The 25,273-nt window shown below is 49.1% G+C and overlaps 2 protein-coding genes across 2 annotated transcripts; both read left to right on the top strand.

Moving 5' to 3' along the window:
- Nucleotides 1-1,989: 1,989 nt before the first annotated feature.
- LOC309679566 (argininosuccinate lyase) lies at nucleotides 1,990-10,968 on the top strand (the record flags this gene model as incomplete). The annotated part of the gene is made up of 16 exons (XM_082492914.1): nucleotides 1,990-2,001; nucleotides 4,048-4,242; nucleotides 5,195-5,278; nucleotides 5,608-5,664; nucleotides 5,923-6,020; nucleotides 6,673-6,750; nucleotides 7,058-7,135; nucleotides 7,574-7,626; nucleotides 8,058-8,120; nucleotides 8,315-8,429; nucleotides 9,089-9,173; nucleotides 9,348-9,407; nucleotides 9,596-9,679; nucleotides 9,948-10,028; nucleotides 10,277-10,383; nucleotides 10,734-10,968. 16 exons carry the CDS (start codon nucleotides 1,990-1,992, stop codon nucleotides 10,882-10,884), a joined length of 1,401 nt encoding a protein of 466 aa, XP_082349040.1. The 3' UTR covers nucleotides 10,885-10,968.
- Nucleotides 10,969-12,743: 1,775 nt separating this feature from the next.
- GUSB (glucuronidase beta) lies at nucleotides 12,744-25,051 on the top strand (the record flags this gene model as incomplete). The annotated part of the gene is made up of 12 exons (XM_082493143.1): nucleotides 12,744-12,965; nucleotides 14,688-14,876; nucleotides 15,763-15,944; nucleotides 16,470-16,612; nucleotides 17,130-17,317; nucleotides 18,222-18,374; nucleotides 19,077-19,255; nucleotides 19,655-19,801; nucleotides 20,915-20,999; nucleotides 22,583-22,759; nucleotides 23,411-23,546; nucleotides 24,818-25,051. The coding sequence occupies 12 exons, from the start codon at nucleotides 12,744-12,746 to the stop codon at nucleotides 24,973-24,975; spliced, it is 1,959 nt and encodes a 652-aa protein (XP_082349269.1). The 3' UTR covers nucleotides 24,976-25,051.
- Nucleotides 25,052-25,273: the final 222 nt, after the last annotated feature.

Below are 25,273 nucleotides of genomic sequence, written 5' to 3'. Positions count from 1 at the left end.
GTAGGCTGATCATGAGCTACTGAGACTCTCTGCAGACTGCTACGTAATTCTGATGTGACACCCAAGCAGATAACAAACCTACAGAAGGGCTCTTGAAACATTACAAAAAGCAGTGAACTCTTCACTGGATCCCCTGAAGGAAAAGATCTCTAACCAGCTTTTACACTCTGCAAAAATCCTGCTGAATATTTTGTCTCCTAAACAAATTGCTGTGCCTGGTCTTTTTATCCCCTACCTTTCTATTGAAGAAGCTGAGCTAATAACACTTCTCTGCCACCACAAGAGAGTTGTGAGAACAGACACACTGCGTGACTGCAACGGCCCCTGCAGGCACCATGGCTGAATTTGAGACAGCAATATCCAAACGTGTCCGTCTAGACCAGACTCCTCTTTGCCAGGGGCAACACCAACCAACTTCACTGTGATTCTTCAACCATTTCTACTCCTCATCTTACAGAGATGCACATAAATGGAAAAAAAAATACAGAGAGGCCTGGAACTAATGGAACAGAAACTGGAGCTTTCACTGTTATATTTAACCATGTAACTGTTTAAATACAAGTAATATTAAGAAATCAAAGCTGTTGGGTATCCCACATACATAGGGTTAATGATGTGAAAACCCAAATAGCAAAACAGATAGAGGGGAACTCTGAAAGTGCCACAGAGGTCCCATTTCCCCTTTTCTAGCCCTGCGGGTCACAAATGGTCTGTGAGGGAGAGGTGCCAGGGTCAGCGGGGTGCCCTCTAACCCCTCCTGGCTGCTGTATCTGGAGCACCCTCCCCCTTCCCTTTTTCATTTTGGGCAATTTCTGTACAGTTTCTTCAGACAGAAAGATGTACGATCTTTGCATGGGCTATGCATGTTGCACACAGCCAGGTGAGCCCGTATCACAAACACCACGAGGTAGAGCCTCTCCCTGTATATGATTCATTCTGGATGTAAATCTAGTCCTTACTATTTTGCCAAATCCTCAGCAACCTCCTGTCAAAGCCCAGAATAAGGACAAAGACACTCATAAAAGATGAAGGTGTCAAGAGAAGTGTTAAAAATGAGGGACTTCAGAAGAGGAAGGAATCTGGCAACAGAATGGTTCAAAGAACTTTTGTAGCGTAGACAGCAGGATGCTCTGTGCACCTGCAAGCCTGGAACTCTGAAAGGGGACAGGGTCATTACTCCAGAAAAAAATTATCATAAGGGGGAATGTACAAGAAGCAGTGAATTAATAGCTGGCTATGAATCCAGACAGAGAATTTGAGCCTTTTTCTGGACTGATACTGAAGGCAGCACACTGGAAACCCAGCTGCAAAAAGGTACTTGCTCATTCAGGCTGGGTGGCCAGAGGCTGCCTGATGCTAGCCATGTCACTCTACCTGTGTCCTCTCTGCTACTGAAAGTGGCATGCCCTAAACATGCAATCTTGCGGCCCTCTAGACTTCAACTCAGAAAGGGGATGAAGAGTAGGGCACAGAAGAACATCGGAAAGACTTCTAGACTAGGTCCTTTCCTACCTGAGTTATCCTACGGTCCCGTGACAACAAGGCTGCTTAAAAGGGCAGAAAAGCCCCAAAGGGGACAAGAAAACTGGGATGCACTCCCTGCTCTCCCTCAAAGGCTCTGACAGCGCACAGAGAAAGAAAAAGATGCCGCAGCAGCGCACTCCCTCCGGCAAAGCACATCCACCGCTGCGCCGCGGGGTGGTTGGAGGGGAAGGGCAGAGGGGGCCGGATCGGGGCCGGTCCCGGGGACACCCCGCCCCGCCGGGGCGGGACGGGACGAGCCGCCAGCCCCGCTCCGAGGCGTGTAAAAGCGGGGCGGCGGGGCCGGGGGGCAGCGAGCGACCAGCCGGGGCTGCACGGCTGAGCAGGTGAGCGGGGCCGGGTGGGCACCGGGAGCAGAGGCAGAGCTGAGCCTCACCTCACTTCGCTGTTCCACAGGTTGCACCAGTCGCCGGGATCGCTGCACAAACGAGCAAAACGTCGTCCGAAATGGCAGCCGAGGTGAGGGTGAACTTTGCTTCTCCGGCGGGGTGGTCTCGGGGTGCTCTGGCAGACGTGAGCAAAATGGAGTTAAAAATCTAAGTCCTTTCCTTCAGGCTCTTCCGTCTACCCGGCAGAGACTAATAACCGACACAGTTCATTCCTGCCGACTCGCCTTTAGGCAGGAGGTACTTCACAGCAGCTTGTGTAAACACTTCTCTGTACAAAAGCTGCATTTTCAGTTTCCATGTCTGGTAGGCGAGACGTGACTAGTCGTCTTAGCAAGTCACGCTTTCTGCCTTCCCAAAGACTACTGCAACCCTGGCCTCCTCTGCTCCGGGTTGCACAGAAGCGTCCATCAGCTGTCAGACCGTACTAGCCACTTCTCTAGTTCTGGAGCGAGCTAAAGTTAGTCTTACAGTTTTGATTTCCCGATTGCAAATGTATCCAGTGCAATGTTTCTGCTGACCCACCTCTTACTTTGGTGGAAACCCCTAATACTGAAGATATGCCTTGATATACCTGTTCCCCATTCAGGGTCAACCTCTGGTACTGACCTGTACTTTAGCATCCCCTACGCCACATTCCTGCGGGCACCAGCTGCACCATGAGGACCTCTAACGCTTTTCTTTTTCAATTCTAATTCCCCCCTCTGCCTTCCCTCAGCTTTCTGACAAAGCTGCCCTAAACATATCAAAAAACACGTACCTACACTCTTAACTCTGTAGGGTCTCTACAGCTGTCCTCTCAGGCATGTTGTTTCAGCAGGGATTGTGTGGTCACTAGGGAAAAAGTTTCTAAGGTTACTCAAGAGTGCTTTGTCTGACTAATAAAGCCCTGGCACAGATAAACTTGCAACTGTCCCGCCAGCTTCTTGCTGTCCGTGGTAGTTATAGTGTACATACAGCATGAGGAGCGACAGAGGTCTTCAAAACATCAAATTCAAGTAGATTAGTAATTATTGTCCACTTTGGAATGGCAATTGTATTTAGGCCCTTCCTTTAAATGTTCCCCATTTCTTTTTTTGTGCCTGCTAGAGCTGGAGAGTTGCTTTCAAAATCTTGAATAAGTTGTAAGGTCTCTGCACAAGTTCCTACCTATTTCAGGGCAAGTTTGCCAGAGTTAAGGCTTCGGGGCGTGTCCTGCCAGGGCAAGCAAAAAGCTTCTCATCCAGCGACATCTTAGCTCGTGAATCCATTCAGTCGCTGAATCACTGGTGAAAAAAAAAGGTAACACGCACCCTACTGTGATGCATAGCTGGAATTGTGTACCTGTCTTTGGTTATCCAGTGGAGCAGTTACATAGATGACACATTCAAGTGTGTGAGGTTACTATATGAATCTTGGTTTGTGTAGGAACAAAAGGGTTTTTTCCTACGTGTTTTAAAACCTTCTTCTTGTTGATATATTTTTCTGAACACTCCTGAGGCAGAAAGGTACTCAGACCTCTCTTTCTGGATTCTGTACCTTAACCAGTTTTATGCTAACCTTGTGCCAAAGCTTGCAAGCACATCATAGACTCTGAAGATGCTTCAAACGGTAACTTCAGACACTTCATAATGTGGCTTGTGCTACCTAGAGCTCTTTGTCAATCAAAGAAAAATCTATCAGCTCAACAGCACAAAAAGGACATGGAGAATACTAGCTTTCACTATATTTCTTATTGACTGCTTTACTTTCCCCCTGCGCTTTAAGAGGCTATCAAAGGGTTGTTGACCTGCAGCTGCCTCAAAAGAGAAACCCATGCTGGTCTTGCAGCATATGCCCTGATATTCATTTCAAGGATTCCCTGCAGAGTCCTGCAGAGGTAAAGTATCTTGGACGACTCCTGAGCCTGACCTGAACACTTCAAGGGCTCAATGCTAGTGTCAGGGACACGTTCTCCATCTCTTCAACTACTTGCCAAAGGTCCTGAAATCCAGGGGCCTTTCTGGGCAGTGCTACCACACTGAAAAGACAAAGCTAAATGCAGCCTTTATATTGGATAAACAGATCACTGGATGTTACATGCATAGGAGCATAACTGAAGTTATTAGGCCTCTTTAATTTGCATCTTCATCTCTCTCAGGGGGATAAACTTTGGGGAGGAAGATTCAGTGGAAGCACAGATCCAATTATGGAGACTCTCAACGCTTCCATTACCACTGATCAGAGACTGGCTGAAGTTGACATCCAGGGGAGCATGGCTTATGCCAAAGCCTTGGAGAAGGCTGGGATACTGTCTAAAACTGAGCTGGAGAAGATCCTGAGTGGCCTGGAAAAGGTATTTCTTTCTTTCACAAACTGTCATGCGTACTGGAATGAATGGCTTCTTATCTGACAGTATCTGTAGTAGACTCCCTGATTTGCTGTGCTAAAAAGCATCTTTAAATGTCCTCAGGTCCTGTTCCTTAGAGGTAGGCATGTACTGAAGTGCTTTGTGAAAGGAAGTGCTGTCCTACATCATGGACATGACAGGCCCATGTGTATTGCATTTGGTACACTTGGAGGCATTCTGGGCAGGGGATCGATGCTCCGGGTGCATCCCGCTAAAGACACCAAAGCCCAGCAGTAGGATGTGAACCGGCTGACAAGACCCAGTGACAGCCTGAAGCCCTGATGTGTGTGTTGTCACTGCTCATTGACTGGGAATGAGCCGCCTCAGTGAGGTGTGCTCAGGGTGACCTGCCCGCCCTCCTCTTCAGACTGAACGTTCCCCAGGAGTTGTTTCAGTATGAATTCAGAATATTCTTTTTCTGCTGGCACTTGGGATCCTTTTGAGTTAGTAGGAGGCAATGCATAGCATTGTATAGGGGTGAAGAGAAGTCAGCAGCTAAGCGCTATTTTAAAAGGTCCATTGTTGTTGCTCACCCACTATGGACAATGGTGACTCTGTACAATGTTTGCATAGGAAAATCTTGGTGGACGGTGCTAAAGCAATCCCTGACAATTCCGCTCACTTTCTCATTGCAATGCTCAAATCCTCCTATAGCCATAAGACCACAGGATCATCACAGGTAGAGAGATGAACCCCACCAAGTGCAGCACAGAATACCAGCATATAGCAAGCAGCCAGCCTTGGCCTCAAGGAACAGGAATGCCAGAGCTCGCGTGACACTTAGCAGTTTGATTGCCGATGGGACGGCACAAGTTGGTGTTTGCTGGGGACAATTACAGCCCTCACGCGCAGCAGGGTAACAGTAGTGGCTGACTGGTGTTTCTGCTGATGTTTGTAGATCTCTGAGGAATGGTCTAAAGGAGTCTTTGTGGTGACCCAAACTGATGAGGATATCCACACTGCCAACGAACGCAGACTAAAGGTTTGGGTCCTCTAACCTCTTGCTCCCGTTCCTCTGTAGCTAGATCTGCTTGACGTTAACTGCATGCACCTCTGTCCCACTGTGAAATTTCCCCGGACCACGTGGCACTGAAACCCCAGGTGCACAATCAAGTGTCTCCAAGACCCCCTTTTGTGGAAGAGGTACTGTACAAGTGTAGAACCCAAACCTGCCCTTCCCCAGAAGAAATCCCATGGCTACTCACAGGATCCTAGAGCTGTGTCCCTTCCAGGCAGGGAGGAGGTCGGCTCATGCGGAGTTTTCTCCTTAGAACACAGAGACACTGATAGAAATCCTCCTCTTGTCCTCAGGAGCTGATTGGAGACATAGCTGGAAAGCTGCACACTGGAAGAAGCAGGAATGATCAGGTATGTACAGAATCTTTTTTTCCTCCTTCTGTACTGCTCCTCATTCTGACTTCAGAAGACCTTAGACCAGAACAGCCTTTGGCTCTCTTTCTGGAGAGCAAAATATAGTGGCATTACCACATCAAAATGACCAAATGATGAGAGGAAGATGCACCTTCCCAACACATAGAGCAAGGAGGGGTTTACTTTGCAGTAAAAGTGGACAGTCACTAAGTATGTCACATTCTGCTTTGACTGACTGTGGCCAATCTCGTACAGGTTGTGACTGACCTGAAGCTGTTCATGAAGAATTCCCTCTCTGTCATCTCCACTCACCTCCTGCAGCTCATTAAGACCCTGGTGGAACGCGCTGCCATGTAAGTCCTTTTGCATATCCACGGCCTCGGCCTTGCAGGCGCAGGAGACTTCTAGGCTTGCTCTTTGACTGACACCAATCAGGGCAGCAGCAGGGTCTTCTGCAGAGGAAGTTACACGCAGGCAGCGTGTGATAGCACAGGGAAAGACAACGGACCCTCTTTCTCCACAGTTCACGTCACAGACACCTTCCCCTTCCCCCACTGTATTCTGGCAAAGGAATCGAGGTGGGAGGTCCACACAAGACTTTAAGGTGCCAAATCCATCTGAAGGAGGGGGGAACTTTAACATGTGTCAAATAGTTACATATGAGAAAAGCTCAGCTGTGATAACTCCTGTCTAACTCTCCTTCTCACAAACCACCCTCTCCAACGGTGGTGGACTGGGGAATCTTTGCCGGCTACAGAGGGATTACTGTACCGGCAAGTCTCCAGGGAGGCCTAGGGCAGGCACACCACACTGGATGACCAGGAGATCTAAACCCAGTGTGCTTAGGTAGCAGGTGACAGGGAGAGGAAGACATCGATCAAACTCAGCACAACACAGGCTGAAGCAGCTCTCTTTGTGAGCTTGCCAGGAAACCCTGGAGCATACCTACCACTGCCCTCTATCCTGACAGCTGCTGCTCACCTCTTTCTCTCCTTTCCCATGCAGAGAAATCGATGTTATCTTGCCTGGCTACACCCACCTGCAGAAAGCTCAGCCCATCAGATGGAGCCAGTTCTTGCTCAGGTAACCACCTTTCACACTTGGCTGGAGGAAGCCTTCTCCACCCTTGGGGCCCTGCTCAGCTGGAGCCCAGAAGTGCATCATCCTCTGAGGGGACAGCCCGGGGTGGTGACAAACCAGCACTAACCTTGCAAACTGGAACAGGAGCTCCCCATGTTCCTCTGTGTCTCTCTATCCCAGAACTCAAGCACCCAGTGGGCAGTGGAGGCCGACTCCCTATATGCTCCATCCTTTGGCCAGAGTTACTTCTTGGTCCTCGTGACATTTTCTCACTTCGGGTGGTTCATCTGTCATGATGGTTTTCTCCTAGCCATGCTGTTGCACTGACCCGTGATTCTGAGCGCCTGGGAGAGGCAAAGAGGAGGATCAACATCTTGCCTTTGGGAAGGTAAAGTTTACTTTCCGTGTAATCCCTGAGCCTCACTTTGCTCTGTGAAATGGGTAAGAGGTGGATCTTTACATGCCCTGAACCACTGGGGTTTGTATGCCATATGTGCTGCAGAGCTGTATGGGCACAAGTCTTGCTTCTCTCACCAAAGAGAAGAGTCTTCCAAAGAGAAGACTGTCACCACAGATACTATTCTTCTCCCTTCTTGAAATCAAGAACTACAAGGGTTTCATCAAGCAAATCTTCCTCTTTGGAAGAGAGCGTCTGGTTTAGTCCAGAGTTCAGAATTTGCTGAGCCTCAGGCCACACTGTATGACACCAGAATGAACCGAGGGAGGGAAGCCTTCAGAGAGGTGTCGTTACTACCTGCTAGAGCTCAGTTTTGGTTGGAGTGTGCAGGGTATCATGCATGACTTGTTTTTCTTTCTTCCTTGGCAGCGGTGCTCTGGCTGGAAACCCTCTGGAAATTGATAGAGAGCTTCTGCGTAGTGGTAAATGTCTCCCTGTGATTGAGTGGCACAGCTCCACACATAATCTCTGGGAGCTGGGGAAGCATCAATACATTGTCCAGGTGTTATTTTGGATGTGTTACAGCACCTTAACAAAGGGATGGAGGGTAATAAATACAAAAAAATGAATATGATCTAATGTGCAGTGACACAGGTGGGAGGCAGCTCCTAATGACTTGATAAGCCAGAAGGCTCTTTACTACTGCGAGACAGCAGAAGCCTGTAGGGTGGGAGCATAAAGAGAACCACCTCTGCTTCATGCTGGATGCCTGGGGCTAATAACAAAATCCTACTCAGCATGTTTGTGCTCCTGGCACTACTCGAGGGCTCAGTCACCTGCATGCTGGGGAATCCTGCTGCATGCAAGCGCCAGTCATGCCAAGCCTGACCTCTGTCCATCACCTTCCTTACAGAGCTGGACTTTGCTTCCATCAGCCTGAACAGCATGGATGCCGTAAGCGAGAGAGACTTTGTGGGTAAGCACAACTCAATCACAACTTCCCACCGCTGTTTTAGAAGCAGGCTTCTGAGACCTTCCCAGTTGACCTCCCTTGACAAGGGGACTGATATCCCTCACTAGCACGTAACACCAAAGCTCCAGTCAGGGCTCCCTGGGTTGTCAAGCAAACAAGCACGTCTTTTACCTCCTGATTTCCTGCCTTCTCTGCAGTGGAGTTCCTCTCTGTTGCCACCCTCCTGATGATCCACCTTAGCAAGATGGCTGAAGATCTCATCATCTACAGTACCAGCGAGTTTGGCTTTGTAACCCTCTCTGATGCTTACAGGTAGGTCTCTGGGCAGAGAGCCCTTCCCTAAAGTCCCTCCTCCTCAGCTATCCTCCCCTGGGAAAATGACAGTGGTTGGGGTCTCCATGCTGCATGAGGCTGACACAGCATTAAAAAGCTGGCAGAAAGGCAGCGTTAGGGTGAATATTCTTCAGTAATGATCACTTATTTCTGATTCTGGTAACTCAACCAAGTCTGCAGTCAGCAGACACTCCTCCCCAGCAACTGCTGGCTAAGAGAACTTCCTCCTCTGCCGGGAATGCCTGCCAAAGCCCTGCCTTGACAGCCGGGTTTGCAATCCTAACAGACTTCCTGCTCTCGGGGTGGCACGACCACAGCCCTCCCTCTCCCGGTTCACAGCAACACTTAGTCTGGCCTCTTGATGCCAACTCTGGAGAGGCTGGTGAGGAAACCTCCTTTTTGCTTCCTCTTTGAGAAGTGGGACTGTATGGTAGCTCTAGAAGAGACTACAAAAAACAAAAGCTCTGCTTTGGGAAACGTGAGAAACTCAGTTCACTGCTTTCCTACACCCTAGAAAGATGTCTGGGTAAGAGGGACCTATGTGTTACTTTTGGAGGGATGGGTCAGTATGCTGCATGACCTGTCTTGATCAGGATTGGGGTCTTGCTCACCATTACACTCCACCCACCTTCTTTCAGCACTGGCAGCAGCCTGATGCCTCAAAAGAAGAACCCCGACAGTCTGGAACTGATCCGCAGCAAAGCTGGCCGTGTGTTTGGACGGGTGAGCCTGCTAAAGAACGAAGCGGGATGGGGAAACTGCTCATACCTGGGCTGAAGAATCTTGTTTCTTCTTGCCCCTGTGTAAAGAACTGTGCCCAGTCCAGGCTCTTAACCTCTGCTGGGGCAATGTGCTTCTCTTCCTAGAACTAACTGCCTCACCTATTTCTCTCTGCAGTTGGCTGCTATTCTCATGGTCCTCAAAGGACTTCCAAGCACCTACAACAAGGATCTGCAGGTAAAACAGATGTTAGTTTTCACTCCATTTCTCTGAGCAGACACAGCCATCTTCTGCTCTTGAGCACTCTTGCCGCTACACTTCCCTGCACAGACCCTGCTTGTGTGTGGCATGCTGAGAAAGGGTCGGAAGCACGGCATGCTGCATCAGGTTGTCTTACAGCAATTTCCATCTCTGTTCTCACCCAGGAGGACAAGGAGGCCGTCTTCGATGTTGTGGACACCCTGAATGCTGTGCTCCAGGTTGCCACTGGAGTGATTTCTACCCTCCAGGTAAGGCTTTAGCCTCTTACTTTTGAACATGGTTGGTGGGTACATTCTGTGAGTAACACAGGTAAGAGAGCTCTAGACTGGTCCTAAGATGACGGCTCTTCTGTGGCTCACCCATATTGCTCAGTGTGGCCCCCACTATCAGTTGCTCAAGGGATCAGAGGGTCCTTTCAGAGCCAGGTCCCTTCTAGATGAAGTCCCCTCACTGTGACCGCTAACACTCCAAGGAGGAGCTGATGGTAATGTCTCCCTCTCACCCTCCTTTCTGCAGATCAACAAGGAGAACATGGAGAAGGCTCTGAGCCCTGAGATGCTGTCTACTGATCTGGCTCTCTACTTGGTTCGTAAAGGAGTAAGTATCAGAGAGAGACTTGGAGCTGTGATTTCTTTGGATGCAGACTACTGCTCAGCGAGGGCCTGAGATGAGGCCTTCTGTTCTGTCCCCAAGTGATGATCACTCTGGTTCACCAAACCCGAATTCACATGGCATTGCCCTAAGAGAAAGCAAGCCAACCAAAAAAGACAGCAGGTCCATTTTTTCCTTTGAGGCTGCACCCCAGTTGCCTGGTCACTGACTGCGGTCTCTGCTTCTCACTGCAGATGCCATTCAGACAAGCCCACACTGCCTCTGGGAAGGCCGTCCACCTCGCTGAGTCTAAGGGCACGACCATCAATAATCTCAGCCTGGATGACTTGAAGAGCATCAGGTTTGTATCACTGACGGGGGACAACATCACTACCATTCAGCTCCACCAGGGCACGGGCAGCAGCTATTGGGAGGGACTGGAAGAAACTCATGCCCTGACCTGGAGGCACCAGCCCTCCAGAGGAGTTTGGCTCCAAACTTCCTCACTTTCCCCTGGGAGCTGACTCTTGGTCTATCACAAGCAGCTACTGGCAGGCAGTAGAAGGGCAGAAAGAGGGCTGCCAGAGGCCGTTCCCCTTGGAAAAAAGCTGCGTCTCCACTCCCTCACCCTCTCCACAGGCAGAGAGCATGTAAAGGCAGCCAACAGCACCCAGCACTCTCCACTGACACCTCTTCCCTTTCCCTCCCCAGCCCCCTGTTTGGCAGCGATGTCTCCCAGGTCTTCAACGTCGTCAACAGCGTGGAGCAGTACACGGCCATGGGTGGTACCGCCAAGAGCAGCGTGACTACCCAGATCGAGCAGCTGAGGGAGCTGCTGAAGAAGCTGAAGGAACAAGCTTAGAGTGTGGGGAGAGATCCCGTGGATGCAGCGTTGTGCCTATCACACTAATCTGGAGTTAATAAACACTGGGGTGTATGTAGTTCACTGAAACTCATGTCTTGTGTCTTTCTTTTAAGGGGCTTGATTGAGCTGGGCTTCCTCAGCCCTCGTGAGGCTTGGGGAAACGTTCACTGCTGTGTGCAGCTGGCAGCAGAGCTGGGTTATGGGGTGTCAAGTTCTAAGGCACCAGCAGATAGAGGGCAGCAGGTGTGTCAGTGCATTTGTTGAAGGAGGCTTGTGTGTGTCCATAAAGACAGATGCTTAGTACAACATCTACAACACATGCCATATCTCCTGCTACCACTGCCCTCCTCCTAGGATTGTGTGTTATTTTTTCCTTCTGGCAGGAAAAAAAATCTTACCCCCCTGGCACTGGAACCTGGCCAGTAGGTCAACCCACAGGTCATCCCAGTCCATCACAAAACCACCTTTGGCTCTGTTTTACTCTGAAGCACAGAGTTGCAAGGTTCCAGGTCCAGCTCCTTCCCCTGTGTGACACGTGCCCTGATTTACCTCCAAGCTAGCTGGTGCACAGTACTTTTTTAAAAAAAAACCAAAAAAGTCCCTTGCATTGCATTGCTGTTGCCTCTTAACAAAAATCATTTACTATCTTCCCTTCTATCATTACAGAAGTAAAATCAGAACAAAGAGCAGGAAAAGTCTTACATGAGGAATGAAATGCCAGGAAGTTCCTGAGTCCCCTGCTGCTTACTGCCACATTTCTCTGGTTTACTACATTTGTCTCACCTTCCAGCTAAGTCAGCTGTGGCAGGGAAGTCAATTATGTTCACTTAATTCAGGTGGAAAGGTGACAGCCAAGAGCCAACACCAACAGACTCAAGAAGGGATTATCTCCTCCTACCCAGCTCACAGTTCTTTTCTTTCCTCACATAAGCTTTCTCTGTATTTTTTCATTCCGGGTCAGTACCTTCACACATCTCAGCCAACCAGACTTTCGCTTGTTCCTAGCCACCACATTTCAGCATCTTAGGGGTCAGCACTGAGTCATGTGTGGCCCTGCTGATTGAAAAAAGAAGGTGGTTTTAGCAGATAATCACATCTCCATCTCTTGCTTAAATCAATAGTTCAAAATCACTGGTAGTCCCCATTTGACCCTCCACTTTTCCGATATTATTATGTGCCACCAAGCCTTTCACCGCACTGCAATAAACTGAACTGTTGCTTCTGTAACTGAATGAGATACAGCACGACCGACAGCTGCTTATTGCACGCAGAGGTACAGTACCGTTCTCATCCAGGGAACGGACACAGGCTACAAATAAGCGTGCTGTAAAATTAAAATCAATCCAATGGCATTTCCTTCCTTCCTCCCTTGCCCTGTGATACTCTTCTCCATCCTGCTGTATTCCTAACGAAGTTCTGAGGGACGTGATCAGAATAGGAAACGTTACCCTGCCTCCCAGACGAGGCCAGATGCGGTTTCCTAAGGCAGGGATCATCCTCCTGCCTGTCCCCAGGATGCTGTCTGGCCATCGGTGCTCTTCTTTGCCCTTTCCAAGGACTCCTCGACCTCCTGCTTCAACGAGCGACCCTGAAAATAAATAAAAGTAAGCAAGCCAGCAAATAAATGAATAAAGAAAAGAAACCCACCCCACCCCCGCCGGAAAACCAGCAATCCTGGACGCAGCCCAGCCCCCGCGAGGGTTTTTACGCCAGGCTACCGATGGCTTCGGCCGGAGGTGCCCGCAGCCCCCGCCCCCCGTTTGGCGCTCGGCACCGGTCCCCCCCCCCCCTCCCGCCCCCGGCTCCGGCCCGTCGGGGCGGGACCTGCCCCCGCCCCGGTACTGCCCACAACCAAGATGGCGGCGGCAGCCTCAGGCGGCGTGGCGGCGTGGGGCTGCCGCCTGCTCCTGCTGCTGGCGCTGGGGCGGGGGGCGGCGGCGGGCGGTATGCTCTACCCCCGGGACACCCCTTCCCGGGAGCGAAAGGAGCTCGGCGGCCTCTGGAGCTTCCGCGCCGATTTCTCGCCGGGTAGAGACGCCGGTTTCGCGCAGCGCTGGTACCGGCAGCCGCTCCGCCAGGTACCGGGGGAGGGGGCGGCCGGGAGCGGAGCGGGGCGGGGGGGAGGACTGCCCCTTCCCGGGGCACCGGGGGTGCTCTCCTCCCGGGAAGGGCTCCCCCCTGCACACCGGGCTTCCTTCCTCTCCCGAAAGCGGCGTTTCCCCCCGTTCCTTCCCCGGGCGGCTCGGCCCTTGGCCCCGCAGGGGGGCCCCGGGGGGAGGCTGGCTAATTAGCCACCGAGGAAACGGCAGTCGCTGATTAGTCCTGCGCTCGGGAGCCAGAGAGCTACGGACACCTTCGGAAGGGATCCCTGTGCTGCCAAAAGCGAGGCAGCACAGCCGTAACCTGCCCTCAGCAGCGCAAAAATAATCAACAAAAAACCTGCCAGGAATGGGCAATCTCCAATGATTTAGCGCAGATAAACAAGTTGTAGTGTAACTGACATCCGTTACGAAATTAACGCCACTACGTAAATGAAAGAAGTTATGTGTTCTACGCATAAACTGTGCGCATCCATCATTTCTGGTTTAGCCCTTTGGGCAATTTTGGGGGGCCAAATTGCAGGAGGAGAGAGGAGGTGGGAGACGCTGTGCTGCTACAAGTTTTGCGGAGAGGCAGAGGAGAGGGATCCTGCTCTATGCCCCCCCTCAAAGGAGGGCTCAGAAGTCTACACTCAACCTTCTTTAGCCACCGGAGAATGTCCTTCAAGGAGACGCACACGTTACGGCCATCCCAGACACAGGTCATCCTGTGTCAGGGACTAGAAAACCCACTTCCCCATCCAGGGATTTTTCCTGTTAGGATTTTCTGATGGCTGATAAAGGCACTGAGTCCCTCTGCAGTGCCGGTGCCGTTCAGTGCTGAGTCAGCCGCACACATGATGCTCATCCCACCGGGCCACCAGACCTTCCTCATTCCGCTCTCCATGGACAGGCTTCCGTAGGAAAGGGGAAGCGCTCTGGCCGTGCTCCTTTCCGCAACATCACGAGCACAGCAGGTGCTAAAAATGAACCGCTCTATTTTGCGATAGCGTCCAGTTACCTCGATGTTAAGCATAGCACAACGCTGCCCGCCTATAATCCTTATATTAAAAATAAGCAAGTGAATTGACCTTATAATGCTAAGGAATCCCCGTTGCTTTCGGGGAGTGACAAACCTGGGCTTGTCCCACACAGTCTCCATGGACCTTCCCTGGAGGATCTGGCCCAAAATACCCGATACTTTTGCCACCCTGCTCCTCGAGCCCTCGGCATGACAAGCCGCACCCCGGGCCAGTGAGCCGACGGCACAGCGAGCTGACGGCACAGCCCCAGCGCTGCACGCTGAACCGCGAGAGCTGTGCAGGAGGAACTACAGTTGGTGGGAAGTCCCAGGCTGAAACGACGACCTGGGCGTTTATTTCCCCCTCTCCCCTCACTTCTCTGATTCCACAATACCAGAGCCATTAATAAAAGCATTTCCTTATCATAAATCAGGAGGGGGGAAAAGATACGAGCAGCTTCTTCCTGTAGGACCAGGCAGGCTCCTGGGCCTTGTGTCAGGTAGGGCTTCTATAGGACCTGTGACAGACCACGCCAGTTTCTAAACAGATCTTCCCAAGTATTTCCACTTGGCAAAGGGATTGTAATGCTGTCAGTGGAAGGGGACACCTCCGGCAGTACAGGTTGCACAGTCACGACAGTAAAATTATTATTTTTTTTTTTAATTATCTGTTACCTCCCTTTCTGTGCAATTCCTGCCAGACCGGTCCTGTGATTGACATGCCAGTGCCTTCCAGTTTCAATGATATCACTCAAGACCCCAGCTTGGAGAACTACATTGGCTGGGTTTGGTATGAGAAGGAGGTTCTGCTTCCTCTCCGGTGGCTTCAGGATGACCTCAACACCAGAGTGGTGCTCCGTTTCGGTAGTGCCCATTACTACTCCATTGTGGTAAGTTGCACGGGAAATTGTCCGCATGTTTCCAAAATCATGCTGCACCAAAATCTGTCCCATGACGTCTTCAGCAAACACATCTCTGTCTAGATTTTATATCAGTTTGCTATTTTCTTAACTCTTGGCTGCTTTCCTCCAGCCAAGAAGTTGGCCAAGTTCATAGAATGGTTGAGGTTGGAAGGGACCTTGAAGATCATCCAGTTCCAACCCCCCTACCACAGGCAGGGACACCTCCCACCAGCCCAGGTTGCTCCAAGCCCCATCCAACCTGGCCTTGAGCACCTCCAGGGATGGAGCTTCCACAGCCTCTCTGGGCAACCTGTTTCAGTGCCTCACCACCCTCAAAGTGAAAAATTTCTTCCTAATATCTGATCTAAATCTACCTTCTTCCAGTTTGAAGCCATTCCCCCTCATCCTATCACTCCATGCTCTTGTAAAAAGTCCTTCCCCAGCTCTCCTGTAGCCCCTTTAGGTACTGGAAGGCTGCTATAACGTTTCCCCGGATCCTTCTTTTCTCCAGGCTGAACAACCCCAACTCTCACAGCCTGTCAGATTTGTTCCCCAAGTCTCTCTTCTCTGATCCTCAATATCAGGACTAGTAACTAAAACATTACCTTGCTGCAGGATTTGCCCAAAACCATGTCTGTTGGTGACACTTGCTTGTACATGACCCGGACCTAGCTCCCAGCAAAGGAAGGGCTGCTAGATTGAGCCCACAAGGAGTAAGAGCCCGGAACAAGGTTCAGTGTTGCTGGGAAGCCCTACTGGCCTTTGCTGGGCTTCTTCCCTTCTCCTTGCTACGCTTGCCACAAAAACCCCAATAACCCTACACAAAAACCCCAATAACCCTGCCTCTTGGGCTCATGGGTGTCTTCTCCTCCAGTGGGTCAACGGAGTGCAAGTTGTGGAGCACGAAGGAGGCCACCTCCCTTTTGAAGCAGATATAAGCAGCATTGTCCAGGGCAGCCCAGGGATCCCCTGCCGCATCACTGTTGCGCTCAACAACACTCTGACACCCCATACTCTGCCTCCGGGGTCAATTCAGTACATGAATGACAAAACAAGGTGAGTTGCTAAAGCGCTGTACTGCAGAGCTTATCCCAGGGCTGAGAGAATGGGAATTTATTCGGCTGCTGGTTCATAAGGCCCTCCGAACAACTTAGAAAAGCATTGGTTGTATTTATGCCAAAATTAATCAGTTGAGAAGGGAGGAGTTTAAGCTTTGGTGTTAGGAGGAATCTGCACCGAGTTATTGCATCTGGTTTATACACAGGGAACTGAAATTAAGTGATTTGCCAAGCTGAATCAATGGCAGATTTGAGAAGCTTGAATTCAGCTGGAAGCTGCGAATACCAGCTATCCTGAAGGCTCAGACCTACTCAGCGCATTAGATGTTTGTTAACTGGTAGTTCCCTTCAGTGTAGCAGCAGTAGCGCTACTGAGAGATAGATCCATCCTTTTGTAAAGACTATTTTACCAGCTAGCATCTATTTTTACGTGACTATTTTACATTGCTAGCATCCATATGCTGCCTTCAGTTCTTGTGTAATGAAACATAATGCAGCCATTTCTCCTGTCTTGCTCACTTAGGTATCCCAAGAACTATTTTGTACAGAACATCAGGTTTGATTTCTTTAATTATGCTGGAATCCATCGCCCGGTTGTGCTTTACACCACTCCTTCTGTCTACATAGATGATATTACTGTGACAACTACTTCATCAGAGAGTGTTGGTAGGTCCAGAACAATTACAGCAGCTACCTCAGGCTTCAAATGGAGATGACAAGGGCAGCAGAGAAAATATCCTGCAAAAGTCTGATTGAATTTGTTTCATAGTGGCTTTCTCTTGAACCTGAGCTGGTCTATTGCACAGCTCAGCGGCTGTAAGAATATGATAAAGAGTTCAGAAGCAGTAAGGAAAAAAAAAAGAAGTGCTTGCAAGAGAGTACTGTTAAAGTGAAAGGACGATCAGGTGTTTCTCAAAGTAGAATTTCTCAGTAGGGGCAGTCTTCCTGCCACTTAAGGCAGGATTATCTCTAAGTAACAGAATTGTGTGATACACAAATCTTGCTGGAAACTTCTGGACCTCAAGACAGACAGGTCACGCTTCTTACGCTCTATTCATGCCACTCTGTTGTTTTACATCTCCCTCATTTTAACGCTGCTCTATGTGAAAACCCTCCAACATTTGATGCGTGCATTTTTCCTTTCGTGGCAGCCTCTGACTGTCTTTTGTTTTCTTTGAACCAGCAATGGTGCAATATCAGGTATCGGTTGTTGGCAGCACGCTCTATTCCTTGTCCCTGAGTTTACGTGACCAAGAAGGGAAAGTGGTTGCTACAGGCGATGGGTCAGCTGGAGAGCTAAAAGTCCTGAACCCAAACCTTTGGTGGCCTTACCTGATGCACGAGAACCCTGGATACCGCTACTCCTTAGAGGTAACAGTGACATTTCTTCCTTTCTGTGTGCATTTCCTCTGACTGTAGAATAGGGTTAAGGAACTGCCATACGGCCCATCTTCCATACTCATCTTCTGCGGATCCTGTTCGCGTGACCAGGGTGGCTTTGCTAATTATACAGCAATCAAATCGAGCTTTGCCAGCTGCCTGGATGCTGAACTGAAAGGTCTGTCGGTGAGAAAAGGGGGGCATGCACTCTCAGATGCTTGTCTTTGGCATTTAGGGCCCAATCCACCCCTTGCCAAAGGACTGTTTGAGACAATACATGGGAGGAGACACCGTGAAAGCAGAGTCTCTGAGGAGCAGGCTGCTAACCTCTTCCACGTGCTTTGCCATGCAATGAGCTTTCTTCCCGTGCTGCAAGAGTTCAGCATCAATAGCATGAGCCTGGAAGACTCTGTGTGAGTTAAGGATCAGTAGTGATGTTCAGATGTAGAAATTAGGGCAGATGAGCTGCTGTAGGTTTCCAGGGGTTCAGGTTTGTAACTCTTGTGAGCAGATGACATTTCAGTCATTGCCTGGTATGAACGTGCAGAGCAGAAGTGTACCGCTGCCTTGCCGGGAGGGATGAAAGTGGAAACAAAACTGAAGCTCTTGGGTTGAACAAGCCCCAGAAAGGTCATCCAGGCTTCATTCATCATCCTTCAGCTTCCCCAGCTTGGATTTCTATTTTCTGTTTAGTCAGACCTTGCTCCTTCCCGGAGGAGGTACATGGGGACCACACGAGGTGGCTGCAGCAGTGGTGAGGAGCCGGCAGCATGTCGAGGCCGGGCTGGGAGATGAACGGGCAGTCAGGACAGCCCTTACAGACAAGGAGTGGGGGAGGACAGGGCATCCTTGCGAAGGCCAGCGCATCACTCGCGTCTCCCCTTTGGCAATCCAGGTGAAGATGCAGGCACCGGCCAACGGGGCGCTGCTGGAGGATGTCTACACGCTCCCAGTCGGCATCCGCACCGTCCACGTCACCAGCACGCAGTTCCTCATCAACGGCAGACCCTTCTACTTCCACGGTGTCAACAAGCACGAAGACGCGGACGTAAGTGTGCGGTTGCCCATGGTGGGGGCACCTAACGGCACATGGCTTTGCGCCACTGAGGCGGCAACCCCTCTCGCCTCCCCTCTCCACTCAAAGGGGCCGTTTCCTCACACCCTTCTCCCAGGCTGGCAGCTGCCAGGGTGGACTTCTACCAGCATTAAAGGGGACACCATGCCCAGTCCCTCGCAGGGCTCATGGGTGAGCCCGGGCTGTGCTGGCAGAAGAGATAAACGACACCACCACCCCCCCCAATCCCCGCGGCCACGGCTTCCAGTCAGAAATATCAGAAATAGCGGCTCTCGGGTTCCCCACCGCGGGAAATGCCGGGGGACAAAAGCCGCTGTAGGGGAGGTCGGAGCCGCAGGGCTGCGAGGCGCGGCCCGGCCACAGGGCGGCCCCACAGCCGCGCCAGAGGCCCCGGCCCCGGCCCCGGCGCTCACCTCAGGGGCGGCGGGCGCTCCTCCCCGGCGGTGCCGGCAGCGCGGGGTCTCCTCAGGGAAAGCAGCGGGCCCCGCCGCTCCGGGGCCTCCTTCAGCCCAGCCCGCCTCATGGATAACACCTGTGAGAGGGAGGGAGGGAGGGAGGCAGAGGGCGGCCCGGGGGAAGGAGCAGGGAAATGGCGGTGCCAGGTGTGAGGAGAAGCCCCGTCCCGGCGGTGTGATGGTGTGTGATGTCTCTATCCCATCCCGTCCTCCCCACCAGATCCGTGGCAAAGGCCTCGACTGGCCCCTGGTCGTGAAGGACTTCAACCTGCTGCGCTGGCTGGGGGCGAACTCCTTCCGCACCAGCCACTACCCCTACGCCGAGGAGATCATGGACCTGTGCGACGCCTACGGCATCGTGGTGATCGACGAGTGCCCGGCAGTGGGGATTAAAATGCCGTAAGCAATCGCTCGAAGGACCCTTCCCCTTGTCTCTGTCTTCCTCCCTGTCGCAGCGTCCCCCTCCCCTCCCGCAGCTCCCGTCGTCCTGATAATGGAAGCAACTTTGCTCTATTTAGAAATCGGCCCCGTTGCGCCACGCGTGCCCAGTGAGGTTGGGCAACCGGAGGGCGTTTTGCCACACGGCCAGCGCGTCATTCGGTCTGGCTTGATCCGCAAGCCCAAAGCGCGGCCCTGAACTGTGCAGCAGGCTTTGGGGAAATAGGGCAGAAGCCGTGTTCGGTGTTGAGGCTCAGCTGCGCTCATACACCCCAGAGACTTGAGTTTTCACGGGGAAAGGCAAAGGGGATGGATTTTATACCCTCACCTCGACGGATCTCACTTCTTTTTGTCTCCAAGCGAGAGCTTTGGGAACAAGTCCTTGCAGCACCATCTCGTCGTGATGGAGGAGCTGATCCGCAGGGATAAGAACAGGCCGTCAGTTGTGATGTGGTCGGTAGCCAACGAGCCGGCGTCGGAGCTGCCCCCGGCAGCTTACTACTTTAAGTAAGTGCATCTGCTTGTGCACAGAGCTGAGGCTTGAATCTTGGTAGATGATGCATCTTCTTCCTTTGGGATGGCACAGAGAAGTAGTAAAGAGAGGGCAAGCATTTGTTTGGGGAACCCCAAAACACTACCTGCAGATGCAGACTCAAAGTGCAACTGCTGCATGTGTTGGACCGATGCTGAGAGCCGCGCAGGAGTCTCAATCTGTTGTTTCTGAACCAGTAAGCCTCTGCAAAATTACCAGGAGTCCATCTGGTCTGAGCAATCTCTTCTTGACCTAAGGGTCAAGTGAAAGCAGACCTGATGGGAACAGGATATTCCTTGTTACCAATGGAAGACAAGTGCTAAATTCAAAGGTGTAAAATACTCGGCCTTTAATTCTGAAGACAAGGTTCTTCAGGTCGTGCTAGTTATTTGTTTTGTAGGGGATTGTAACACCCCACTTCAAAGCTACTGCTTCAAGTCCCTACAAACTCCTTGGTTTTATTTTTAAAGAGATTTAAGCTTTGGATAGCCAAGAGTCATCCCTGTAATGGCGTAGCAGTCTATCCCTAGTTGCTGTAAGCGCATTAAGAGGTAACTGAGAATTTTCATTCTCCAGAATGATCCACAGCCTTCCTGCAGTGTCGAGGTAGCAGCAGAGCTTGACCCTCCCGCTCTCCGTCTCATCTCCCGCATTCGGGCTTTCCTTGAAAGCAGCCAAGGTGGCACAGGGCTCGGGCCTCATGCTTTTGCAGGAACACATCCCGAGTTGTTTAGAAACTTTCCACTGCCCTTCTCACATTTTCATCTTCAAACTCACTGTCCCTTCTCCAGCTTCCAAGCTGCTGGCACCAGCAGGCCAATTAATAGGCCTGTGGTTGGTATACTTCCACTCTGGTCTCTTCAGGTGGGTAGCAACCAACTTTGTGACAGGTAAAGGCCTCTAGAATTGCAGGCACTTTATAGTGATCACTAAGTATCCTGCAGTATTTAATTACAAGTATTCTGCCTGCTAAATCAAAAGCAGCTACAAGTGTCTGGGGGTGTGTGTGAAAGGACAGAGAGCTTCAGGAAATGGGGCTGTGCTTCTCCATGCTGTTGCTGAAGTCTTGCTTTACTGTTTGCAAACAGGACAGTGATAGCTCACACTAAAGCTCTCGATCCCTCCAGACCAGTAACCTTTGTGACAGATGCCAGTTACGCTCTTGACCGTGGTGTAAGTTTACTTTATTTTCTAGCTTTTTTTTTTTTTTTTAAATTAATACATTAAATTTCCTCTTCTTGTTATTTGTTTTACTGTCCTTTCCCCCCACCTCCCCAAGTTTACTGGAGATATTTAACAGGGAGAGGGGGAAGAAAACTTACATTTCTGTTTCTAGTACAAAGCACCTTACCCTGTAGGTGTAGTCCAGCTGAAAAAAAAAAAAAAAAAATATTTGTGAGAGAGGACAGTCCTTTGTCTTGAGTGAAGTATGCAGGATCAGACCGCTCTATTCCTTTAACATTGTCAGGCTTTGCTATTACATTGATTGGGTTTTCATTTGCAATTAAACCAAAGCTTAAACCTCTTTAAAATGCTAACAGCCCTTGTAGAATTCTGAAGGAAGGAAGCTTTGCTTTAATTCCTGCTTTAAACTGCTCTAGATCTTCTTTGGCAGATGTCTGTTAATGTTGAATAATCTAGAAGCTCTTCCTGCTTCATAATTAAGTCCTAGAGCTGTATAAATAGCCAAAAGGCACTCTTGGATGTCTGTGCCTTAAGCTGACCATAGCATGAACCAAGGATCTTTAACACACATAAACTTGTTTCCAGGGTAGTTCCTATGTAATATTTAATTTTTCAAGCTGGCTTTATAATACTTGTCACTACAGTAAACACTTCTAGCAGGCGAGTGTGTAGGTCCATGATACTACCACATGTCCCCACTAAAGGTCACACTTTGTATTTTTTTTCCGAGCTGTCCTACAATTAGCAGGAATGGCCTTCTGTAACTCAGAGAGGTCCGTTCCTTCCCACCCCAGGAAAATAACACTCATGGCCTTAATTTCAAAGGTGCCCAGCAGCAATCTACTCTTGGATAATGCTGTTTCATCAGGCGTGTACACACAGACTCTGACATGCCAACCCCACGAGCATGTTCTGACTAGCTTGAGGAAACACAGGAAAACAAAACCAAAGAATAGATCTCGTACACTGAAGTGATATTAGAATTTTTTTTTTTATTACAAAACATGTTAAGAGAACATTGAACAAGTTACATACAACATCACTTTATCTTTAGGGGGCTTTGTGCCCTTTTGCCATACTGTCCATGTGGTAGAAATGGCATATAACTTGCAGAACGCTTAGTCTTAGTATTGCACCATTGATGCACAAATTTAGTTGCTAGTCAAAATATTTGAGCACTAATTTGATAATCACATTCCAATACTCAAAAAGTAGATCTAAATGTACCAGCAAGCCAGAGATATCTTGGAAACTCAAAAGCTTCTAACAAACCTGAGGATGAAATGGCTTGATCTTGTCTAACCCTTGGACTCTCTAAGTCTGTATGAAAAATGCCAAATTTATATGCTATTGGGTTGTTAAATTTATCCTGCCTTTTTTTTTTTCCTGGGGAAAAAAAAAAAATAAAAAAAAATGTAACTTTGGGAGGGCCTGAGTGATTGGGGGAAAAGACTTTACTGTGTAAAGAAACCAGATTCCATGAAATGAACGAAAAGGAGGACTTAGCTTTATGAGTGAAGGTTGTCTACTTTGAGCCCTGTGACAAAACACTCTCGCCTTGTTTTCTGTAGGCTCCTTATGTGGATGTAATTTGTGTAAATAGCTACTTCTCCTGGTACCACGACCCAGGCCACCTGGAAGTTATTCCACTACAACTCACAACCCAGTTTGAGAACTGGTATAAAACCTACCAAAAACCCATTATCCAGAGTGAATATGGAGCAGACTCAGTTCCTGGACTTCACAGTGTAAGTGTTAAAGACACCCTAGATGGAAACAAAACCACTGCTCTTCTTACAGGGGCAGCAAGATGTAATTAGAAGAGATGGGTACCATTGAGCCCGACTCCTTGGTTTTGAGCTGCATTAGCTTATGAGTGTACAAAATACTCCAGAACTGTAATCCCGCTCCACTGAAATCCATGAGCTTTGCCACTGACTAACAAAGGTTAGACTCTACCTAAAGAGAAGGTTTTAGCTTTGAGTAAAAGCACTGAGCACTTTCAAAAATCTGTACTTTGGCATTTGTACAAAACACTTAATCGGAAGAGAGAATACTGGAGAGTGGACATTCATTTCATGATGCTGTCCTGCGTAGGAGGGAGTGGCACTCCTATACCTATCATGATCGAGCACCATTACCGAGCAATGCCACGAGCTCCCCCCAGGTATATCTGGCATTATGTTTGTACTTCATGTGCGTTTCCCCTTATAATGTCAGTAGTCACTAATTGTCAGTAGGTAGCCGTTGTTAATGCAGCCCCACAGTGAGAAGACCAAGCAGTCTTAACGCTTGTTTTCAGGAATCAGGTCCCCAGGAAATGGGAAGTTAACACAGGGAGCCTTTGCTGAGATTAACTGTCACCTTAATTCAAGGCCACCTCTTTTTCCTGGCTGTAGGACCCACCGCTCATGTTCAGCGAGGAGTATCAGAAAGCCATGCTAAGAGAGTACCATTCTGTTTTTGACAAAAAGAGGAAAGAGTATGTGATTGGGGAGCTCATTTGGAATTTTGCTGATTTCATGACTAACCAAGGTAAGCTTATACTTATATTCTAACCAACTCTCCATCCTCCCTGCAAGTTTAAAATGGTTTATGATACACAAAGAATATTGTGCTGTAGAGCAGGACAAAAGCTTACCAAGACAGAGCATAGCTGATTTCTGTGACAAAGCCCAGCATGACCAGAGCAAGAGGGAAGGTCCTGCCTGTACTTAATGCATCCTCTCTCTCCAGCTTGAGCTCCAGATGTCCCACCTGCAAAGATGCTACTCAGAACATGAGACAATGCACTAGGGCAGAATGCAAGAGAAGCTTGTGAGCAAACCCGGATTATTTTATTTTTTGGCCATCCTCAATTCAGAGCTTCAGTCAGCTGTTAGGGATGCATCTCACTTGCTTCATATTTCATCCACCACTGCCCTTAGTAACACAGCACCTTAAATAATGTATTATTAACTTGGTATAGGTTTAGCAATGGAGGACCAGATGCCACACTGGTAGACAACTGTCTATCATGACACTCCATCCACTATTAATAAATGATAAGTGCATTCGCAAAGTATGGGGCATTACTTAATCTACAGTGCAGACAATCACACAGAAATTAAAACAGTTACAACTCCAAGGAGACCTAGTAAGGAACCAGTTACACATATGCCACCTGCAGCAAGTTAGGGTGGTCAACAGTCAGTGTTAATTTCAGGCAGAGAAACATCATTAAGAATAATCTGGAGAGCACCAATATAGGTATCAGAAAGCAACGCATGGCAGAGAAGCCATCAAAAAAGTAATATCCATTTCAAATAGGAGGATGGAGAAATTGTAGACAGTTCACAGGCACATATGCAGTTCCAGTCTCTCTACATGTTGCAATCATCTTCTCTAGTTTCCTATTACAACTAAAAAAGGCAAAAAGGATAGGGACACCGCTAAAGGACAGTACAGTCAAACAGTCAGTAATCAACAGTTTGACCATCAAATTTCAAGGTGGAACTAGTGGCAGAAGGAACAACTGCTGTAAATATAATACTGATCAAGTTAATGGGCACACCTGAATTAACTGTCATCAACTTGCCAGTTGTAAGTCCAGTGAATTGCAGCTATATTGCTCAGTTACATCAATTAATCTTGCCAAGATGACGCAAGTTACATCTGCCAAGTTCCCTGTTGTACCTGACTATGTGTAGAAGAAAGTGCATAGGTCTCTTCCACCTAACCTGATTTAGTAGACACATTGTAACACTTCACAGTAGGGGATAAGAGCATTTTATATATACTTGCTTTATTTTATAACTTCTCTACAGGGACCACACGTGTTTTGGGGAACAAGAAAGGAATATTCACCCGCCAGAGACAGCCAAAATCAGCTGCATTTGTTCTTAGAGAAAGATACTGGAAGATTGCAAATGAATCAAGCTGTCTTCCTCCGATAATAAAATCGCATTCCCTCTTTCTAAAATGAAATCAAAAGGTACAGTGGCTGGGTACTATGCTGAACTTTTTCATTAAATTTCTGTTTAAATAATACTTATGCCTGACTCAAGTCTTGCAAGTCTAATGCAATTTCTAGTCCACTTGAATTAGTGACTATGATACAAAGCAGATCAGAAACACTAGTTTCCTACACTTAGCCACGTCTATAGGCTTCCTGTTTCCAGGTAGTAAAATGAATATTCAGAGTTTTAAGGAGCTGAAGTTAGAGATTCTGACTGAGGTATCTGTTATGACAAAAAAAAAAAAATTAAAATAAATTACATGAT

The sequence above is a fragment of the Vanellus vanellus genome, assembly GCF_965231255.1.
Source record: "Vanellus vanellus genome assembly, chromosome: 19".
In the NCBI taxonomy this organism is placed as follows: Eukaryota; Metazoa; Chordata; class Aves; order Charadriiformes; family Charadriidae; genus Vanellus; species Vanellus vanellus.
The sequence above is the reverse complement of the archived record's forward strand: the minus strand, read 5'-3'. Positions and strand labels throughout refer to the sequence as shown.